General features: G+C 34.5%; 1 protein-coding gene across 3 annotated transcripts in view; it reads left to right on the top strand.

Moving 5' to 3' along the window:
- Nucleotides 1-21524, top strand: part of PKN2 (protein kinase N2) — a 141198-nt gene that overhangs the window by 49937 nt on the left and 69737 nt on the right. For all 3 annotated transcript variants that reach the window (XM_032424470.1, XM_032424452.1, XM_032424462.1), the window contains exon 3: nucleotides 15213-15367. In XM_032424470.1, the coding sequence (XP_032280361.1) occupies nucleotides 15213-15367 (155 nt within the window). The remainder of the gene's footprint in view (nucleotides 1-15212; nucleotides 15368-21524) is intronic.

The raw sequence follows: 21524 nt of genomic DNA, 5'->3' as shown, positions 1-21524 counted from the left end.
TTTAAATTAAATCAGAAATTTTCTTTACTGATCTTTCTTTCTTATTTATTTATTTATTTATTTAATTTTTTTTTTTTAGAGCATGTGAGCCAGTTGTGAGGGGGCAGGTAGGGTCAGACGGAGAGGGGGAGAGAGAATCTTAAGCAGGCTCCAAGCCCAGCGCAGAGCCCAATGCGGGACTTAGTCTCACAACCCTGAGATTATGACGTTAGCCAAAATCAAGAGTCAGATGCTTTACTGACTGAGCCACCCAGGCGCCCCTCTACTATCATTTTTAATATTAAATTTTCAGATAATTGCAGGGCAAATATTAAGTGAAGTGTAACTTTCTTACTGTGACTTCTTAATACTTAAGTTTGTGTGTGGAATAAACTTGACAATTTTGTTAAAATTTGAGTTTATTAAAAAAAATAGTTCTCTTTGCAAATGGCATAGTCACACAACTTGGTAATAAGCTTTCTTTTTTTTCTTTTTTCCTCATTACTTATTTAACAGCAGTAAAAGCAACAACAACACAGGATTAAAGGTAGTTCAACATTAATTTTAGGTTAGATTGCCATAAAATTGTATGTTTTTATATTGTATATTAAGGTAAACAAAATCACTTATTTTAGATTAGATTTGACAAGAAGATTCAAGGACATGGTTCTTTGCTTTCAGTTCTCTAAAGTATGTGGATTAATAACAAGTGTTTAGCTAATTCCTTCTCATCTTGGGGGTATGCAAGCAGAATGACTTAAGGAAAGAGGGACAAAATTTAAGTCTGCATTGTATGAATAATTACTATGTAAATAGGAGGTCTGCTCTTAATTCACCTTTGTAATAATTAACTCTATTAACCTTTAGTTTCTTATTTGTAAAAATAAGGATTTTTATCAGATAAACTTCAAGACTTTTAAAACTCTTTGTTGCATATTATAATATCAAGATCTGATCATTTGGGACTGTTATTGGTGGAATGTATGATTGTTCATTTATTCTTTTTTTTTTTTTTTTAAAGATTTTATTTACTTATTTGACAGAGTGAGAGATAGCAAGAGCAGGAACACAAGCAGGGGGAGTGGGAGAGGGAGAAGCAGGCTTCCCGCCGAGCAGGGAGCCCGATGCGGGACTCGATCCCAGGACCCCGGGATCATGACCTGAGCCGAAGGCAGACGCTTAACAACTGAGCCACCCAGGCGCCCTGTTCATTTATTCTTAAGAGTAGCAAGAAATTAATATTTTTGATATTTTCTTCATGCCTATGCCCTGTTTACTTTCTATATACTTTAAGATAGTCTCATTGGTATTATCACCCCACATGGTAATTATGAAGATATGGTTAGATGAGGCTGAATGCACCTTATGAAAAAGATTATTGAATCTCTGTAAAGTGGAGTGGTAATCAGTCTTAGTTGACACCTGAGACTCAAAAGGAAATATTTGGCAAAGAACCAGGGTCCTGAATATTAAACTTTTGTGTATCATCCCTAAAGAAGAGGGTAAGAAGACGAACCATGAGAGACTATGGACTCTGAGAAACAAACTGAGGGTTCTAGAGGGGAGGGGGGTGGGGAGAGGGGTTAGCCTGGTGATGGGTATTAAAGAGGGCACATATTGAGTGGAGCACTGGGTGTTATACGCAAACAATGAATCATGGAACACTACATCAAAAACTAATGATGTATGGTGATTAACATAACATAATAAAATTTTTTTAAAAAGAGGGTAAGAAAATACCTCATATTTTATTAAGTATAGCTAGTAATTTGTATAGTACAAGCCCCTCTGTTTTCATCTTATTTCCTTTTCTTATACCTCTTCCTATTTCCATTTTCTCATGTTCCACCAAACTTAGACTGATTTTTACCTATTGAAGTAGTGGATATTTTCTTTAATATCTAGAATATCCAGAAGGGAAATAATTGATTTAGTATACAACTAATAATACTGGAGTTTTTCAGAGGTAACCTTAGAAATTCTGCTAAATTCTGGATATAATAACTAAATTGAAGGAGTTTTCTTTCTTAATGACTAAGGTGCAGTTTATGAAGTCTTTCTTGAATGGAAGTAAGAATTTAATTTTTTTTATTCTGGCCTATCCACCTAAATATGGCATAGAAATTATGGTTGAATTTTATATATATTAAAATATAAGTGTGAAATCTGTGGCCTGGTTTGTTACGTAATTCTACATATTTTTTATTTCTGACTGAATTTCTCATTTTGAGGTAAACCATACTTTGTATTAAGTTTTGAATTCTTAATGAGAGTATTGCCATTGAGTAATTGTGATCATTAATTAGCAAGTCACTTTTAATACCCCTGGATTTGTTTCCTCATCTTTAAAATCATGAGATTACATAATTCATAGATTCCTGACACTTTCTTTGATGATATACTTTTTTTAAAAAGCTAATACACAGTAAAATTGATTCTTTTTTGGTAAACCATTTCATAAATTTTAATATATGCCAGGTTTATCTAACCATCACAATCAGAAAAAGGAACAGGGCTGTTTCTTTGTAGTCACACCCTCTCCCCATTCCATATCCACTGGCAACTGTTAGTCAATTCTCTGTCACAATTGTTTGCTTTTCAAGAATGTCATATAAATGAAATCATAAAGCATGTAATCTTTTGAGACTGACTTTCAGAGAATTGCATTATGAGGTTCATCCAGGTTTTGCATTTATCAATAGTTGATTCTTTCTTACTGCTGAGTAGTAAGTCTGTTATATAGATGTACCACCACTTGTTTATCCATTAACCAAGAGCTTTAAGGTGGTTTTTCCAGTTGTTATCAATTATCAGTAAAGCTGCTGTGTAACTGCCTATTAACAGGTTTTTGTGTGAACATGTTTTTAGTTCACTTTAGTAAATACTTAGGAGTGTGATTGCTAAATCATATGTTAGAGTATGTTTAACATTATAAGAAACAAAACAGATGAACATAGAGGAAGGGGAAAGAGGGAAGCAAACCATAAGTGACTCTTAACTATAGAGAACAAACAGAGTTGATGGAAGGAGGTGGGCTGGGGATGGGCTAAATGGGTGATGGGTATTAAGGAGAGCACTTGTTATGATGAGCACTGGGTATTATATGTAAGGGATGAATTACTAAATTCTATACCTGAAACCAATTTTACCATATATGGTAACTAACTAGAATTTAAATAAAATTTTGAAATAAAAAAATTAAAAAAACAAACAAACTCCTAAAATGTTTTCGAGAGTGGCTGTATCATTTTTCATTCTCATCAGGAATATATGAGAGCTCTAGTTGTTCCACATCCTCTCCAGCACTTGGTATTGTTAATATATTTTTTAACCAGTCTAACAGGTGTATAGTAGTTGAGGATACACGGTACTGTAATCAGAGGTAGGAAAGAAGAAAAATAAAGTAGCACCATCTTTAGGAGAATTTATGGAAGAACTGTGCATGCCCTAGGTACAGAATAAAGAAGTCTTCTCTACCAGGAGATACAGTGTGCAGTTTCCAAACACTAAGATGTAATAGATACAAGCAGTTCTGAAATTTTTAATGCCTAAGTTGCTTATTTAACCTTAAACAAATAATGTTACAGCCCACAATCTTATCTATGCAATTTTTGTAAAATATTAAGAAAGCTAAACCTGAGGTTGTACTAGTTATAGAAGATTTCAGCAACATTACTTTAGTTGATGACCTATGCCAGAGGTCATCCTGAGTACACAAAATAATTGATTAAGCATCCATTAATAATAAGTGAGCATTCATTATAGTCTGAGCAGGTTCAGATGGCTATATATGGTAAGCATATCTGTTTAAACACAAAAGCTCAATTTGCGGGGAGATATGAACAATTAATATAACTAACACATGGCAAGATTCTGGAGCAGTTTTTTTTTTTTTTTAAGATTTTATTTGTCAGAGAGGGAGAGAGTGTACAAGCAGGGGAGGCGGCAGGCAGAGGCAGAGGGAGAAGCAGACTCCCCACTGAGCAGGGAGCCCGATGCGGAACTCGATCCCAGAACTCTGGGATCATGACCTGAACTGAAGGCAGATGCTTAACCTACTGAGCCACCGAGGCGTCCTGGGAGCAGTTTATTCTTAAAATATCAATTTATAAGTACCAGGTGAAAACCAGAATATTGGCAAGTGAACAGTAGCTAAGACTTTAGATGGAAGTTTGTGAAGGAGATAAATAGTAAGCTAGTGCTTCAGCATATTACTTTGATTAATTTAAATGTGGCTAGGTTCACTTCAACTATATTTCCTCTTGTATTTTTTTTTTAATGCGGTAAATAAATAGTCCTTGTTTCATAAGCAGACATGCTGGCTATACAAGTACCATTTCATGAATATTGTGTACTGGGAGTCAGCTGGGTATAAAATAAAGATCAAAGATTATATGATCTGAGATCTAATCCAGGTTGGACCATCATTTAGTTGTATGGTTACATACCACTTGCATCCCCTCCAGGACTTGTTTTTCTCATTTATATAACCTGGAGGATGGACTATATATGCCCTTTTTAGGGTGTTTTGTGAATAAGGTGTTTTAATAGCTTGATGAAAGGTCAATTATGAGCACCTAAGCTCTTCTAATTCTGAACATGAAACCTCTTGTTGGAGATAAGTCTGAGGAAGCTTTCTTGGGCCTGGGAAGAGTCGAGGTCAGCTACATTACTGTATACCTCCAAAAGAATCAAGGAACCAGTTTAAGGCTAGACCTTAAGTAATCTGCAACCTTTAAGCATATGGATTGCTCCTATGTTCTAGAACTCTCATTCATCTTGGAAGCCAACTACTCAGTTGTGGTTTTAGAAAAAATACTGAAAACACCAAAAACAGCGTATCTATTGCTCTATACATTGTTGGAAATACTACTAACAAATTCAGTTTTTACTCATTGTTCTGTCTCTGAAAAATCTCAACCCTAGGGATATTTTAACACATCATGTTTTCTGATGACTTCCAAAGCAGTACACCTGACTAAGCTCTTTAATTTTGTTACTATTTTGTCCCTCATCCTTTGCATAATACCTGGATATATATGATGCAATCACTTCTCTGTGTTAAATTCCCTGTGTTGAAAATATCTAACTTGGTTTCTGTTTATCAACTAGACTCTGAATGGTTTTCCTTCGTCCCATACCATACAACAAACTTAGAATATTAGAACTTCAATCTGCTTAACTCCACTTAATTTATATGCCATTGTTGTTGATATTCTAGTTCTATCATTTTATCTTCAGTTCCACAAATTAGATCTAATTATTTTATATAGTCATTGTTGGTTTTTAATTACCCATGTTTATCATTTTCCTTTTTTTTCTCATTCTACTTTCCTGAATCTGAGATTTGCATATTTTATCAACTATGGGAAGTTCTTAGCCCCTGGTTTGGTTTTTTTTCTGTTTTTTTTGTTGTTGTTGTTGTTTGGTTTTTGGCTTTTTTTGTATCTTGCACCTCCTATATTCCCTCTACTCTTTCATTTTGGAGCTCCAGTTAGATGCATGATAATTTCTTCAGATCTATCTCCATTTCTCTAATACTCTTTCTACCTGTGTCCAGTTTGCTCTAGAGCACATATATTGTATTTCTAATTTCTGTTACATATTTTTTACTACTAGAAGTTCTGTTTTGTTAATCTTGGTAAAATTTTGATAGTCTCTTGTCCTGGTCATTCTTTTGATACCCTTTATGTTGAGTTTTACGTATTAAATATACTTTTCCACATTCTGTATAAGATAATGACAGTAAGTGAAATTTTTGCAGTGCTACTCCTGTAGCTTTTTTCTTCACTCAGGGGGAATTTTTTTCTACCTGAGCTTTGTGATTTCTAATTGTGTGCACATTTTCACTGGAACTTTATCTGTGGGAATTCTTTTAGGTCTGAATTTATTTATTTATTTATAGATTTATTTTAGAGAGAACACAGAAGCGGGAGGGGCAGAGGGAAGGAGAGAGAATCTCAAGCAGACTCTGCATTGAGCACGGAGCCTGACATGGGCCCAATCCCAAGACCCTAAGATCACAACCTGAGGCAAAACCAAGAGGTGTCATCCAACTGACTGCGCCACCCAGGTGCCTCTAGGTCTGAATTTTTTCAAAGAGGATTTGCATTTCTTTTGGTAAGATGCCTGGAAGCATTATCAACCTGGGGCCCATTAAAATAAATTTTGGGCACCATATAGATAGTATGATTTCCTGTGTCAAACCTAGATGAGGGCAGTAGGAATTTTTAAAGGTTATCCATTCTCCTTTCCCACAGTCATCCCAAGCCAAAGGCAAGTCAACAAATAATTCAGCCATTATGGATGGCACCTTATGAGCTGTCTGTCTTTAATTAGGTTTTTTCTGATTTCATTGCCCACTTTGTAGGTTTCCCCCACAGCGTTTTCTTGGATTCTTATTATTGATGAGAGCTTAGCAAGTCTCTTTTTATCAAAAAAGCAAAAGCATTCTCCGAAAAACAAAGCTACAGATGTCTACTCATATCTGCCCTGGAATTGGGTCACATGTGCCATGTACTGCCTTCTCCAAGTGAGACTGAGAAATTTTATTTTTTTTCCCCCTTAACTTGCCTCTTATTTTAAGCAAGAGAAGAGATTGAGCATGGAGTATGAAGTTAGTACTTACAGATTGCAAATATTTTCTAACTCTTTATTTTAGCTATCTCATAGCACTTTTTTTTGTTTTTTTTTGTTTTTTTAGAGTGGGGGTGGGAGGGAGAGGCAGAGGGAGAGAGAGAATCTTAAGTAGGCTCCATGCCCAGCATGGAGTCCGATGCCAGGCTTGATTTCACAACCCTGAGATCATGACCTGAGCGGAAATCAAGAGTTAGATGTTTAACCTACTGAGCCACACAGATGCGCCAGCACTTTAAATTTTACAGGTAATTATCTTTTTAAAAAATTACTTTTGGTGAAATTAATTCCTTAAGATGTTCTCCATTTAATATAATTTTCAAATTTATTGACATAACTTACGATGTTATCCATTTAAAGTCAGCATATATCTGTAGTAACATTCCCTCTTTCATTCCTCATATTGGTATGTTCTCCATTTGTCTTCCTTGACCACTTTTCTAAGATTCCTCTTGTTCTTATTCTGCCCCTTCACAAAAAATTAAAAAAAGACTTTACTGATCCTTTCATTTGTGTATTTGATTTTATTTTGTTAATCTCTACCCTAATCTTTAGTACTTCCTTTCTCTTGTTCTCTTTGGAATGACTTGGCTATTTTTTTTTAGACTAACTTGAGACAGATGGTTAGAACTTTAAATTTATTCTCTTCCCTAATACATGTTTTCAGGGTTACAAATATCCTCTCAGTATTGCTTAACTGCATTTTCCATATGTAAAATTTTTTAAATTTATTTTTCTTGATATATAATTGACATGTAACATTGTATAAGTTTAAGGTTACAACATGTTGGTTTGATACATTTATATATTGCAATATGATTACCACCATAGCATTAGCTGACACCACATCATTGTCATCTTTTTTTGTGGTAGGAACATTAAGATCTAGTCTCTTAGTACCTCTGATGTTTATAATACAGCATTGTTGTTTATAATCACTCTGCTGTGCTTTAGATCTCTAGGACCTATTTATCAGTTCCAAGTTTGTACCCTTAAACAACACATCCTCAATTTTCCCACCCCCAGCGTCTGGTAACCATCATTCTACATTCTGTTTTATGATATCTCAGCTTTTTTAGATTCCACATATAAGTGATATCATACAGTGTTTGTCTTCCTGGGTCTGACTTACCTCACTTAGCATTTTGCCCTCAAGATCCATGTCACAAATGGCTGAATAATACATATTCCATTTTGTGTATGTGTGTATACATATATACATACATACAGACACGCCCCACATCTTTATCCAGACTACTATTGATGGATCTTTAGGTTATCTTCAGATCCTGACTATTGTAAGTAAATGCTTCAGTAAACGTGGGAGTGCGTATATCTCTTGGATATGGTTTTATTTCCTTTAAGTATATACCCAGGAGTGGCATTGCTGAATCAGGTGGTAGTTTTATTTTTAATTTTTTGGGGAACCTTCATACTATTTTCCATAATAGCTAAACCAGTTTATATTCCCATACATGGGTTCCTGTATCTCCACAGCCTTCAAGGATACTTGTTACTCTTGTCTTCTTGATGATTGAATGTCTTTTGAAAAAATGTTTATTTATTTCCTCTACCCATTTTTAATCAGATTTTTTTTCTTTTTTTGCTTGAGTTGTGTGGGTTCTTTATATACTTTGGATATTAACTCCTTATTAGATAGATGACTTGCAAATATTTTCTCCCATTCTGTATATTGCTTTTCATTTTCTTGATTGTTTTTTGCTGTGCAGAACAGATTGAGTTTATTTTTGCTTTTGTTGTTTGTGCTTTTGGTGTTATATCCAAAAAACTATTGCCAAGACCATTGTCAAGGGCTCTTTCCTACATTTTCTTCCAAGAGTTTTATGGTATCAGGTCTTACGTTTAAGTCTTTGATTTACATTGAGATACCAAGATTTGTCTGCCTATTACTGAATGCTAATGTGGACAAGACTGCTCCCAGGTCCTTTGGCCTGGTGTTGGATACCACAAATTCCACAAAGGCACTTTTGTTTATAGATGGATGTCTAATTTATTGTTAAAAGTGGGGGGGGTACAAAAAGGAGGAACATCTATGACACCATGATGCTGATATCACCTAAAGTTTTGATCAGTTTGAGATATTTTCTCATTTTCATTATGTCTGTATTGTCTCATGAACTAGGTTAAAAGTGTACTTTTTATTTATTAAACATGAGGACTTTCCAGTTATCCTTTATTTATTGATTTTTTTTTTTTTTATTAATTACCCTGTGGTCCCTTGAAATTTGCTGAGACTTGCTTTATGTTCTGTGTGTGCCAAAAAAATAATGCATATTCTCCAGTTGCTGGGTGTTATTCTTAGTATGTTTATAGGTTAAGCATTTAACTGTGGTGTTAAAATCTGCATCCTTACCTGGATTTGTGTCTACTTATTCTATTAATTACTAAAAACATTGTTAATACTTAGTGGAATGTAGAGTTGCTGTTTTCTTTTTAATTCTATCAACTTTTGCTTTCTTTTGTGGCCATATTTTTGAGGACCTACAAATTTAGAATTATCTTTTCAATAGAAGGTGACTTGAACCTTCTGTTGCTATGAAATGAATTCCTTATCTCCAGTAATTTTTGTGCTGAAAGTGTCTTGCCTGTTATAGTTTGGGGTTTGGGATTATTGATTGCATGGAATATCTTTTTTCTACTCTTTTACTTTCAGCTTTTCTATATTACTATGTTTTAGATATGTCTTTTGTAAATAACATGTAGTTACATTTAGTTGTATTCGTTTTTACCCAGACTAATCTTTTAATCAGTGTAAGATCTTTTGTCTTTTACCTAGATCATTAGTCCATTATATTTAAATAATTACTGATACATTTGGGTTTATATTTTATGCTTTCAGTGTTTCTTTCTCTCTTCTTTCTTGGCATTTTTATAGTATTTTTAAACATCAGTCAATTATTTTGGAAATTTTGGTTAATTTGGACAGTATAAAATGCATGCTTATCAAAGACTACTGTTAATCACTGTTCTTACTCATCTCCATACAATTCAGAGGCCTTAGGATGCCTCCACTTACCCATATCTTGACTTTTTATTGTTGTTGCCTTATTTTTTATTCTAGCTTTCTTAAAACCCTTACATGACTTTTTTATTGATTTTATATAGTCATTTACAGTTTCTCACATATAAAACATTTTTTGTGCTCTTCATTCCTATTTCTCTTCTGATATATCGATTTGTACCACACTTTTAGAGTTTTCTTTTTAAGAGTTTATGTTTGTGACATTCTTTCCATCTTGGTAGTGTTTTAGTTTTTTTCTTCATTCTTGCAAGGTATTTTCACTGAAATTACAATACAAGCTTGATAATTATATCTTATAAAGAAACTATCATTCTGGGGGCGCCTGGGTGGCTCAGTCGTTAAGCGTCTGCCTTCGGCTCAGGTCATGATCGCAGGGTCTTGGGATCAAGCCCCACATCAGGCTACCTGCTTCACGGGAAGCCTGCTTCTCCCCCTTTCCCCCTCATTCCCCCTGCTTGTGTTCCCTCTCTCACTGTGTCTCTCTCTGTCAAATAAATAAATTAAATCTTTTAAAAAAAAAAAAAGAAAGAAACTATCATTCTGTCTTCTTCTAGCTTTCATTGCTATTTTTGAAAAGTCTGCTGTCAATCTACAGTAACTTATTTAAAGGTACCCTTTCATTGGCTGCTCTTAAGATTTTCTTTTTGTCTAGGGGCACCTGGGTGGCTCAGTCAGTTAAGCGTCTGCCTTCAGCTCAGGTCGTGATCCCAGAGTCCTGGGATCGAGCCCTGCATCGGGCTCCCTGCTCAGTGGGGAGTCTGCTTTTCCCTCTGACTGATGCTCTGCCTACTTGTGCTCTCTATCAAATAAATCTTAAAAAAAAAAAAAAAAAAAGATTTTCTCTTTGTCTTTGATTTTTTGAAGTTTTACCGTGATGTGTCCAGGTATGGACTTTTCCCCCTATATATATATCTGCTTGGAGTTGATTGGATAGCTTGAATTCATGGATTGGTATCTTATAAGTTCTGAAAAATTTGTCATTTTTCTCTTCACATAATGTCTTTGAATCATTTTTCTTTTTTTCTCCTGAAATACAGTTAAGATATATTTAGATTTTGTTTTGCCCTCTGTGCCTTTTAATCTTTCATTTTCTATTCCCTCCACCTCATTTTTAAACTTACTTATTTTTCAGTACTAGTCTGCTATTTTTCTGTGTCAATTTGCTGTTAAACTATTCCATTAAAATTGTTAAATCAAGATACTTGTAGTCTCGGGGAAAACAGACATGAAAATAAATCATTGTAATACTGTGTAATGTATATTTCAGTGGAGGGAAGAAAATATACTCTGAAGACATTGTTAGAAAGGGCATCTGATCAGCTTGGGGGATGGTTAGGGAAGAAAAAGGTAATGCCTAAGCTGAGTTAACAGTGGTATGGAGGAAGACAAGTACTTTGCATTTTGGGGGATAGAAAAAGATTTTTTTAAAGCAAACATTGAATTTGATAAAAAGCAGTAATGGAAAGTTAGCTAACTTCAGCATAAAGCTTTTAATGCCTAGCTATGAAAGTGGGACTTTATTTGGGACCTTTTTGATCTAATATATAAACATATTAAAACCTTGTTATTGAGTTTTATGTAACAGATTATATTTCAAATTGTATGATAATGTTTAGATGGTTAGAAGTACAAATAATTCCTGTAATCTCTCCCCCCCCCCCCCCCCAAACTGGTTTGGTAATAATAGCAAATAGATACAGCAAATGGAGATTTGACATGAGTCTTAATCATGGGGTATGGTTTTTTAAAGTGGCAAAGTATATACTTAATAGATTCAACATTTGATCTTCTTAGAGTGGAAAAATAATTTCATCTTTCAGAAGTTTTTAAAATTGCCTTTTTGAAAGACGAGAACATTAATAGGGAGTTCCGGCTACCCCTGTTTTGAAATATGTTTTACCATGAAGAAAAGTGTTTAACAAATATACTGGCAACCATATGTTTTATAATGCTGTAATTTACCATAACCTATAAGAAAGGAAATTGGAGAGAAGAAAAGTAGTTTGTTAAAAGGAAGAATAGGTGAAATCTGAGGGGACATCAAAGTGTTTCTCTGATTTCTAAATGAGTAAAAAAGTGGGCTTTATAAAACTAGACATATCTAAGGTTAAATTTCTGCCTTGGCATACACTTTTGTGACTTTTGCAAATTACTTGATCTCTGTAAGTTTTAGTTGTTTTTATTTGTAAAGTGAAGTTATATTACAAACCTTTGTGAGTTCCTTTGAAGATTAAATGAGCAGAAATACCAGCTACTTAACTGTGCCCTGACATGTAATTTTCTGGAATCCTAAACATTGGCCTAAGCACTATACAGGCTTTATCTTCACAAGAACCCCCAATTTGTGGCTGAGGAAACTGCAACACAGAGATGTGAAGTAAGTATACGATCAAAACCACACCAATAAGTAGTAGCCACAGGATTTTAACCCAGGCATTCTGACCTCCAGAGCCCGGGCTCCTAATCATTATGTTATTTCTTATGTTCTTACAATCCTTATTAAAACTGAGGACATACTTTTCCATAAAAATAGTGTTAGATTTTATAATATTATTACAAATTCACAGACTATTATAATCAGTATATCTTTCAGTGTCTTAGTATAACCTGTTTTAATGTGCAAGAATTTCTTATATAGCTTCTTTAACAGTTTATAATCTAGCCCTTGTGTAAATGCTTCCAGAGACAAGGGATTTTATTACATTTTAAGGAATCTATTTATTAGATAACTTAAAATGTAAGGAATTTTCTCTTTGTGATAAAAATTTTTATCCTCACTACCTTTATCTGTTTGTTCTAATTCTTTGCCCTGTGGGGAAATAGTAAGTGGATAGACAAATATTTAAATATTTAGGCAAGAATCATTTCTCTTTCTCACCCTAGGCTAAACATGATCAGCTGTTTTACAGAAAACACATTTCCATACTTTTCTCAACTGAGAGCCTTCTGTGAATGCATCCCAGTTCTTTTTTTTAAAATGTGCTTACTATAAATTAACTTTATATGCCAAATTTTATGTGACTTCAATTTCTTACAAGAGTCTTGTGTCATTTATGTTAAAAGAAAGAAAGAAAGGAAGGAAGGAAAGAAGAAAATCTTAACTGTTCACAGATTGAGTCTACCTAACTTTTTAGTCATTACTATGATGTGCAATTCATTTATGGACTCAACAGGAGATATGCTTACACTTCATACAATGACTACTCCTAGTTAATGTTTATTAAATATTTACTATGCACCATGCCCTTTCCTAAGCTCTTTACACGTAATTTATTAAATCGCAATAACCCTGTGAGCTTGATGCTATTTTTACTGTTTAACAATAACGACAATGAGGCACAGAGCTGTTAAGTAGCTTACCCCCTATTATATGGTTTGTACTAAATCTCAGTTCCAAAACTGAGATTCAGACATAGGTACTCTTAACCACTATGGTACATATGTCTTAGTTCAGGCTGCTTCAACAAAGTACCATATATTGGGTGACTTAAATAACAGACATTTATTTCTCACAGTTCTGGACGCTGAGAACTCTGAGATCAAGGTGCCATCAGGGTCAGAGTTCTGGTAACGGGCTTCTTCCTGGTTTGCAGACAGCATCTTTTCTCTGTATCCTTACGTGACAGAGAGAGACCATCCTCATGATCTAATTACCTCCCAGAGGTCTCACCTCCAGTACCATCACATTATGGTTTCAACATATGCATTTGGGGGGACATAAACATTCTGTCCATAACAATATGTTAAGTAGTTCATTTGTGAGCCAGATCTGGGAAGTTGTCTATACTTAATATTAGTTTTTTTTTAATAAGACTATGTCACCTATAGGGGCGCCTGGGTGGCTCAGTCGGTTAAGTTACTGCCTTTGGCTCAGGTCATGGTCTGAGTCCTGGGATCGAGCCCCGCATCGGGCTCCCTGCTCTGCCAGGAGCCTGCTTCTCCCTCTCCCACTCCCCCTGCTTGTGTTCCCTCTCTAGCTGTCTCTCTCTCTCTGTCAAATAGATAAAATTAAAAAAAAAAAAAAGAATATGTCACCTATAAAATCAGCTTTTGGAGCAGCTTATTATAATGTGGGGAATTCAGTTACAATAGAAACCTTTTTTGAATTTGAATCTCAGCTAGTAACTGTGTGACTTTGCCTGTTTCCTGATGTGTAAAATGTGGATAATATCTGTCTCAAGATGTTATTTTAAGGATTAATATGCATACATATACATATTTGTGTGTGTGTAATTATACTGTTACATATGTAAGTATGCATACATGCAGAGTCTAGTATAGTTGTTTACAAGGTTTTTAAATGGTAAAAAGGCAGCATAGCATAGCAATTAACAAGGTAGACTTTGGTATGGAACTGACTTGCTAGATATATGACCTTGGGCCAGTTTCTTAACCACTCTGTGCCCTAGTTTTCTTTTTCTATAATATGGGTGCAGTGCTCATTATAGGGCTGTTTATGAGGATTGATGAGTTTATAGAGCACTTACATCAAGACTTACACTTTGCAACACAGTATGTAAATGATAAAATGGTATTTTATATCTGTAACTAGCATAGCACCTGTATTTTTGCAAGTTAATTAACAAATTATGTTGAATTGTTTTTAAACTCATGAATTTTTTTAAAGGAATATAAAGCCAAATGTAAAACAGTCATTAAAATCAGTTGGTCAGACCATCTTTTATTGCACTTAACCCTTAAGCACAAAGGTTAAGTAACTTGCAGTTTAGACAATTTTCCAGTGATTGCCAAGTTACTTACAACTAAACCAGGTCTAGTACCCTAGTCTTCTAAGTTGTTTTTTTTATAAGCAAGGGACCTAGGGTAGATAAAACACAAAATGATGAACTTCAATATGAATAATTTTAGTTATACGGTAAAATTAGTAGAAGTATTTTAACAATAATGGATTACCCAAAATAATTAGAAGGTTCTGTTCAAAGTTTTTGTTTTTATTTTAAAATAGAAGTACCACTGTATGCTTTATGAGAAACCATGGACTTGAAGTTTTAGATATCCCCCATTAGCAATGTGGTATCAATCAGTATCCTTGAAACACTTTCCATTGTGACTGAGCATCCTCCTAGTAGAAAACAAATGTGAAATCCTTTATGTGTATGTTTAAGTTATTACTATAAAGAATGGTGACATTATATTCTATTTACAAAGATTTACTTTAGAGGAATCTGTATAATGTTTAAATATGATTTCTTCTTTAACCAATCAGGTAATAAGTAGAGGTTTAGTTCAGTTGTTGAATAGACGAGTCAAATTATTTAATTTAATTTAAACATAATAGTGTTGGGAAAACTTGGGACAATGATCTAATTCAGTTTCAGACTCAATGTATCCCTGGCAGAAGATCCTGCAGCTCTACTTGAACATTTTCTTGGCTTGAATCCTTGTATTATCTGTAAGCATAAAGAGATTCCATTTAGGTGACTTTAAGCTCATTTCAAACCTTATAATTCTTTATTCTTTGAGAATATTAACTTTTAATTTTAAGCAGCAATTGGTCCTAGTAAGTAATTTTAACATACTATTTAATTTACAGATTGCCCAAGGACTCCAGATACTCCCAGCAGTGACCCTCGTTGTTCCACTAGCAATAATAGATTGATGGCCTTACAAAAACAATTGGATATAGAACTTAAAGTAAAACAAGGTGCAGAGAACATGATACAAATGTATTCAAATGGATCTTCAAAGGTAAGTACTATAAATGTACGTGTATACAGTCAGTCCTCATTATTTGCAGATTCCATATGTGTGAATTCACCTATCTGATAAAATTTATTTGTAAACCCAACATCAATACTTCTGGCACTTTCACAGTCATTCGTGGATATGCACAGAGGGCTAAACAATGTGAGTCATCTGATGTGCATGTTCACAGCTGAGATCAAACAAGGTGCTCTATCTTCTTCTTTAAGCTCTTACACTATAAACAAGTATCCTTTTCATGGTCTGTGTATACCACAGTTTTTGCATTTTTGTGCTTACTGTGATTTTGCTGTTCAAACACTGTACTACTAGGATTTCTAAGACCATTTTAGCCTCCAAATTTGAAAGTATTGACAGTAAAACAAGTTAGAAACAAATAGTTTTTAAAATAATATTTTTAGGGGCACCTGGGTGGCTCAGTCGGTTAAGCATCTGCCTTCAGCTCAGGTCATGATCTCAGGGTCCTGGAATCAAATCCCACATCAGGCTCCTTGCTCAGCAGGAAGCCTGCTTCTCCCTCTGCCTGCTGCTCCCACTGTTTGTGAGCTCTCTCTCTCTCGCTGACAAATATATAAATAAAATCATTTTTTAAAAAAATTGCTTACTCCTACCAAAATCAATCAAGAAAAAATTTAGCTATATGAGTAAAGGGTAGACAGGAACTCTCCATATTTGCAGCTTTCCTGTGAATCTAAAATTGTTCTAAAACAAAAAGGTTATTTTTAAAAAATTTAGACTCTAATAAGTTTTCCATCACTATAGACAGGCTTTTAGGAAAGGACAAATGGAAAGACAGGACATTCTAGTGGTAGTGATTGTTTGGAGTAGAGCTGTGGGTTCTTGGGGAATCTGGAATGGGCATATAATTCCTAATTGAAAATCATTTTATGGGAAGCAGTTGTTACTAATAGGAATGTGTCCTTGTTCTGTGGTATAATGTAGAAGAGAAAATGCTGGGGACCACTGAACCAGATTGTTTTAAAGGTTCTTTCCAATCTAAGGTTCTATAATTTCCCAAAAGTCTTAGAAAGGTGGACTTACAAAATTTACCTTGGTATTCTCAACTAATTTAAAGATCTTGCCTTTGCAAATTAATGTTTCTTCCATATTTTAATAGATATTCCCTAAGTAATATCAGAATAAAAGTTATTAGGTTATGTTTTGATTTTGTTTTGTTTTATTTAAGAATTTGAAATAGGGGGCAGGGGTGGAATTTTAACTTGGAGCTATGCACCCTGCCTACCCACCCAAAGAAATCTGGGAAGATAATGAAAAGAGAGAAATGTGTATATGTTAATAAATAAGATTTTTAAAGCTTAATAATGAAAATTAGATTATATGCCATATTTCAAATGAATTTTTAAATTATTTTTAGAGACATATATTTGTTTCTACTTGATATATTGCTTATATGATATTTAATAGCGTATTTTATTAACTTTGAACACTCATGGTGGTAGAGTTTTTTTCTGTGTTACTATTTTTAGTGTTGACTTTTAGTTTTGAACATATTTCATTTTTATCAAATGTTATTTTGGACTTTTTTTGTTTCAAGGCAAATACTATGTTGTGGAACTGTGAATGCATCATATTATGCTGGGTGTTTTAAAATTAAATTTATTCAAGAGCACCTGGGTGGTGTAGTTGGTTGTGCCACTGACTCTTGGTTTCGGCTCAGGTCCTAAGAGCGGGGTCTGCTTGGGACTCTCCCTCTCTCTGCACGTTCTCTCTCTTGCTCTCTTGCTCTCTTAAATAAATAAATCTTTAAAAAAATTAAATTTATCTAGCTACCACCCTCTGGAGTAAGTTTTTTAAATACAGTTGATAGATTAGATTGAGAGGTTTATGAACCCTTTGAAGTTAAAGAAAAAGTGAATGTGTATGCTGATAGATGGATGAATGAGAAGGCCATAGGTTTCACTGTATTCTCAAAATGGTCTGTAATTACCCCACTCCACCCCCAATTTGAACAGGTTTATGGAAATATTAAAAGTAAAACAGATAGATAACTTATGATAACCACAGGTCCAAAATGAATGGAACTATGAGCATCCTACTAAAACAAGAGATAATTTTCCAATAGCCTTTTATTTTTTTTAAGATTTATTTATTTATTTGAGAGAGAGAGTGAGTGGGGGTGGGGCAGAGGGAGAGAGAAACTTTAACAGACTGTGCTGAGTGTGGAGCCCAATGCGGGGCTCAGTCCCACGACTCTGAAATCACAATCTGAGCCGAAGCCAGGAGTCGTATGCTCAACCGACTGCACCACCCAGGCACCCCAGTAGCTTTTTACTTTTAATTAGGGGATTTATTAATTTGAGAAGGGGCAGGTAGAGGTCCAGCTGCTATAGTCTCTGAGGTAGACCTGCTAGTTATTTCTGTCTAGATTTGGTCTTGTTTTCATTTCTCATCTTTAAATCTCTCATTGGGTCAAAGTGTATCTCTCTGAGATTAGGGAAAATTGTAAATTGAAGTTATGTGGAATATTAATTAATTTGTGAAGGACATAACAGTAAATTTTGATGGGCTCTGGAGTATAAATGTAATAAAGTTAATGCCTTATAATAGGTACTTAACAGATAATATCCCACTTTCAAAAGCTCCACTATCCAAAAAGGAGGTATCATATGTAAATAATTACAATATATAATAGTGGTATGTTCAAGTTACTTTAGAAACAGTGGATAAGAGGGGTGCCTGAGTGGCTCAGTTGGGCATCTGCCTTCTGCTCAGGTCATGATCCCGAGGTCCTGGGATCGAGCCCCACATCGGGCTCCCTGCTCCGCGGAGAGCCTGCTTCTCCCTCTCCCTCTGCCTGCCACTCTGCCTGCTTGTGCTCTCTATCTCTCTGTCAAATAAATAAATAAAATCTTAAAAAAAAAAAAAAAAGAAACAGTGGATAAGAATCACTTAACTGCCAGAAGAAATCGTTACTTAATATGAGATTTGAAGGATGATTTGGAATTGAAAAGGGAATTACTTTCTAGGGAAGATGATGTGGGTAAACCCAGCAGATACAGAATAAGGTACTGTTGAATAGCATGGCTTATTCTAGGGAATGGAAGTGCTTTTGTATGACTGTAGCAGAAACTCTCAACTTATTTCTTATCCAATATATCTGAGGTAGGTAGAATACACTTTTAACAGTTGCAGTCATCTTCAGTGGAAGGCCATGCCCTCATGGGCGAACAAATCTCAATCTCCAGAAAAGCACATTTATTTTTGGGAAAAGTCTTCCAGGTGATTCCAACAAGAATTTTTTTTTTCTGTTCCCCACCAGTAGAGCTTTGAGTGAGGTATAGTGAGAGGTATAGCATAATTGAAAGACAAACCAGATTATAAAGTACTTTGGACAAAATTAAGCAGTTAAGATCCTATCTTATGAGATACATGGAGCTACTGAAAGACTTTTAGCAGAGTAAATACATGATCAGATTTAAAGTTTAGAAAGTTCACATTCATCTTTCTCAGACTTGAAGAATTAGTTAGAGAAGGGTCAAATATATAGGCAGCAAGGTTAAGTAGGCTTTTGTAGGAGTCCAGGTTAAACATGCTTCATTCCTCTTGTAACACAGTGAAAGCAAAGAAGGCAGAGTCAAGCTATTTAGGTAGAATAAATATGTGGTGTCTTGATATGAGGAAGAAGGCTGAGTCAAAGCTGATTCTTGGGTTGGTTATGTAGGCAGATTGGTGAATGGTGGTGCTCTTCACAAGGATAGGTAATTCACGATGGGGAGCAATTTAGGGACAGGGGTAATGAATTCAGTTTGGTGGTAAAAATCATCTTCACGACTCTGGTTATTGGATTCTGTATGACAAAATTACTACCCCAAACACATCATAGCCAGAGTTGTCCTTTTAAAAGCCAAGTCAGATATTTTCACACTATTGTTTTAGAACCTTCTGTTGGCTTTCTGGCATGCTTAGAACAAAATCCAGAGTCCTTATTGTGGCTCTGCAAGTTTATACATGACTTAACCCTGGCTACCTTCTGATTTTATCCTTTCAAACACTTTTATTCTCTCTCATCACACTCTAACTCTATCAGCTTTTTTGCTATCTCTTGAACATACCAAGCACACTCTTACCTCAGAGGCTTTGCATTTACTGTGTCTCTGCCTAGATGTCTCTTCTCTCAGGTACTTTTCATGCGGCTTTTTCTCTCACTTCGTTATAGTCACTTCAGCAAGCTCTTTACTACTATCCTGTGTAAAATATCAGCCCCTGTGTCTCCTTATCTCTTTCATTGCATTACTACTACCTGAAATTATAATTTACACAATTTATTTATCATCTTTATCAACATTAGAATGTAAATTTCATGGCTCTAAGTAGCACCATGGGTTTTCAGAATAATCTGAGGGCTTCATAAGCCATGTCGAAGAGATGTTTTCCATTGATGTATGCAGATGACAAACTAAGCTATTTATTAAAATATGGGGTTCTCGTTAACCTCTTTAAATGCACCCAGGTCTTTTCAGACCTTTTTCTCATTTGAAAGTATCTAACCATCTATCTTAGCCTCACTGTCCTCAGTATTCTAGTCTTGATATAGTCCAATCTCATCTGTATTAACAGCCCATAAAACCTTTCTGGATTCCCTCAGCTAAAATTGATCCCATCTTGCTTTGATTTTCTTTGGCTACTTTAAACATTCTGACACATACAATAATTATTTGTATCTCTTCAATAAAATTATAGGTTTTTAAAGGTAGCATCCTAACTGATTAATCTTTGTATTTTCACTGGATGTGACCACATTTAATACATGTAAAGTAAGCCATAAATATGTGATGGAAAAATAAAGATAATGATTGGTTTATTTATTTCTGAAATCCATGTGTGATGTAGTTTGTTGTAATGGTCCCACTATGACTTTCAAAACAATAATGGTTACTTTTTACAAAAAAAAATATTATATAATTGGAAAATATTGTAAATTTTTTAACTTATAATTTAAAAATATTGTACATTCAAAGTATAACAGGCATTGTAGAGTGCTGAGTACCAGTAGAACCATATGAAATTGCTATCTTTTTAGTTCCAAATTAGTCAGATATTGGCATTTTCATATGATTCAACCTAACATACATAAAAATCTTTCCAAAGCCTTAACATAAAAGCCAGTATTTCTGTAATTCAAAACCAATTCATATACTTTAGACCTACCTGTTTCTTGCTTTGAATATATTAGGTGTTCAGTAAAAAATCCATTGCATTTCCTACAAGCATAAAGCTGACCATAAACATTTATTGAATGCTGGAAAGCATAAGACTGACATTAGTAACTGTAAATTGCCTGTGACAGGTAATATCCATTGTCAGTTTTAAGAGCCTCCATCATACTTCGACATCTGTGCAGATCTTTTAAAATGAACTAATGCTCTTCTTTGCATGTTGAATTGAAATAGTTAAGAAAGTATTTCCAAAGAAGTAAATGACAGAACTGCTGTCTTCTCACATGATGATAAAAATAATAAAAGGAGTAGCTTAATTGAAAAGCATAGTATTATATAGTTTGCTTAATATTTATACATTTATACTAGGACTTCATTGAAATAAGATAAAATCATTTTTAGTACTCTAAAAGAGAACATTTTAATGCCAGTCAAGTTCTAGGCAATATGATTTTAGTTTTATCTAATGCTTACAAATCTCCATGTTTTAGAGAGTGGTATCTTCATTTACATAATTTCTGCAAGAAACCTAAAGCTTGTGGAAGATAGGTAACTAACCCAAGGTTAAAAATACAGTTAAGATTTGGCCCCCAGTCTATCTGATTGCAAAACATATTTGCCCCATTAAATTAGGAGTTTTGGAATACTAAGTTTTTCCTCCTCCGATGAGGTCTCAAAGAAATAAAAAAGCTATTTCAAATCTTCAGTTTGTCTAATGTACCTAATACTGGAAAGGAAGAATTAAAGTAAAAATAAAGTATTTTCATTTTAAATTTGGAAGGTGAATAGGTATATTCTTAAAAGCATATATAATTAGTCATAGCCGAACACCAAACTCAAGCAAGTATTTTTAACGGTAAAGCAGAATTAACAAATACAGTGTGTGTGTGTGTGTGTGTGTGTGTGTGTGTGTGTGTACTTGATGGTGTAAATTGATATTTAAGAGAATTATAGGAACTCTATTG

This window comes from Phoca vitulina, unplaced genomic scaffold, assembly GCF_004348235.1.
Source record: "Phoca vitulina isolate PV1807 unplaced genomic scaffold, GSC_HSeal_1.0 scaffold2, whole genome shotgun sequence".
NCBI classification, from domain to species: Eukaryota; Metazoa; Chordata; class Mammalia; order Carnivora; family Phocidae; genus Phoca; species Phoca vitulina.
Note: the sequence above shows the minus strand (reverse complement) of the source record. Positions and strands in the feature narration are given on the sequence as shown.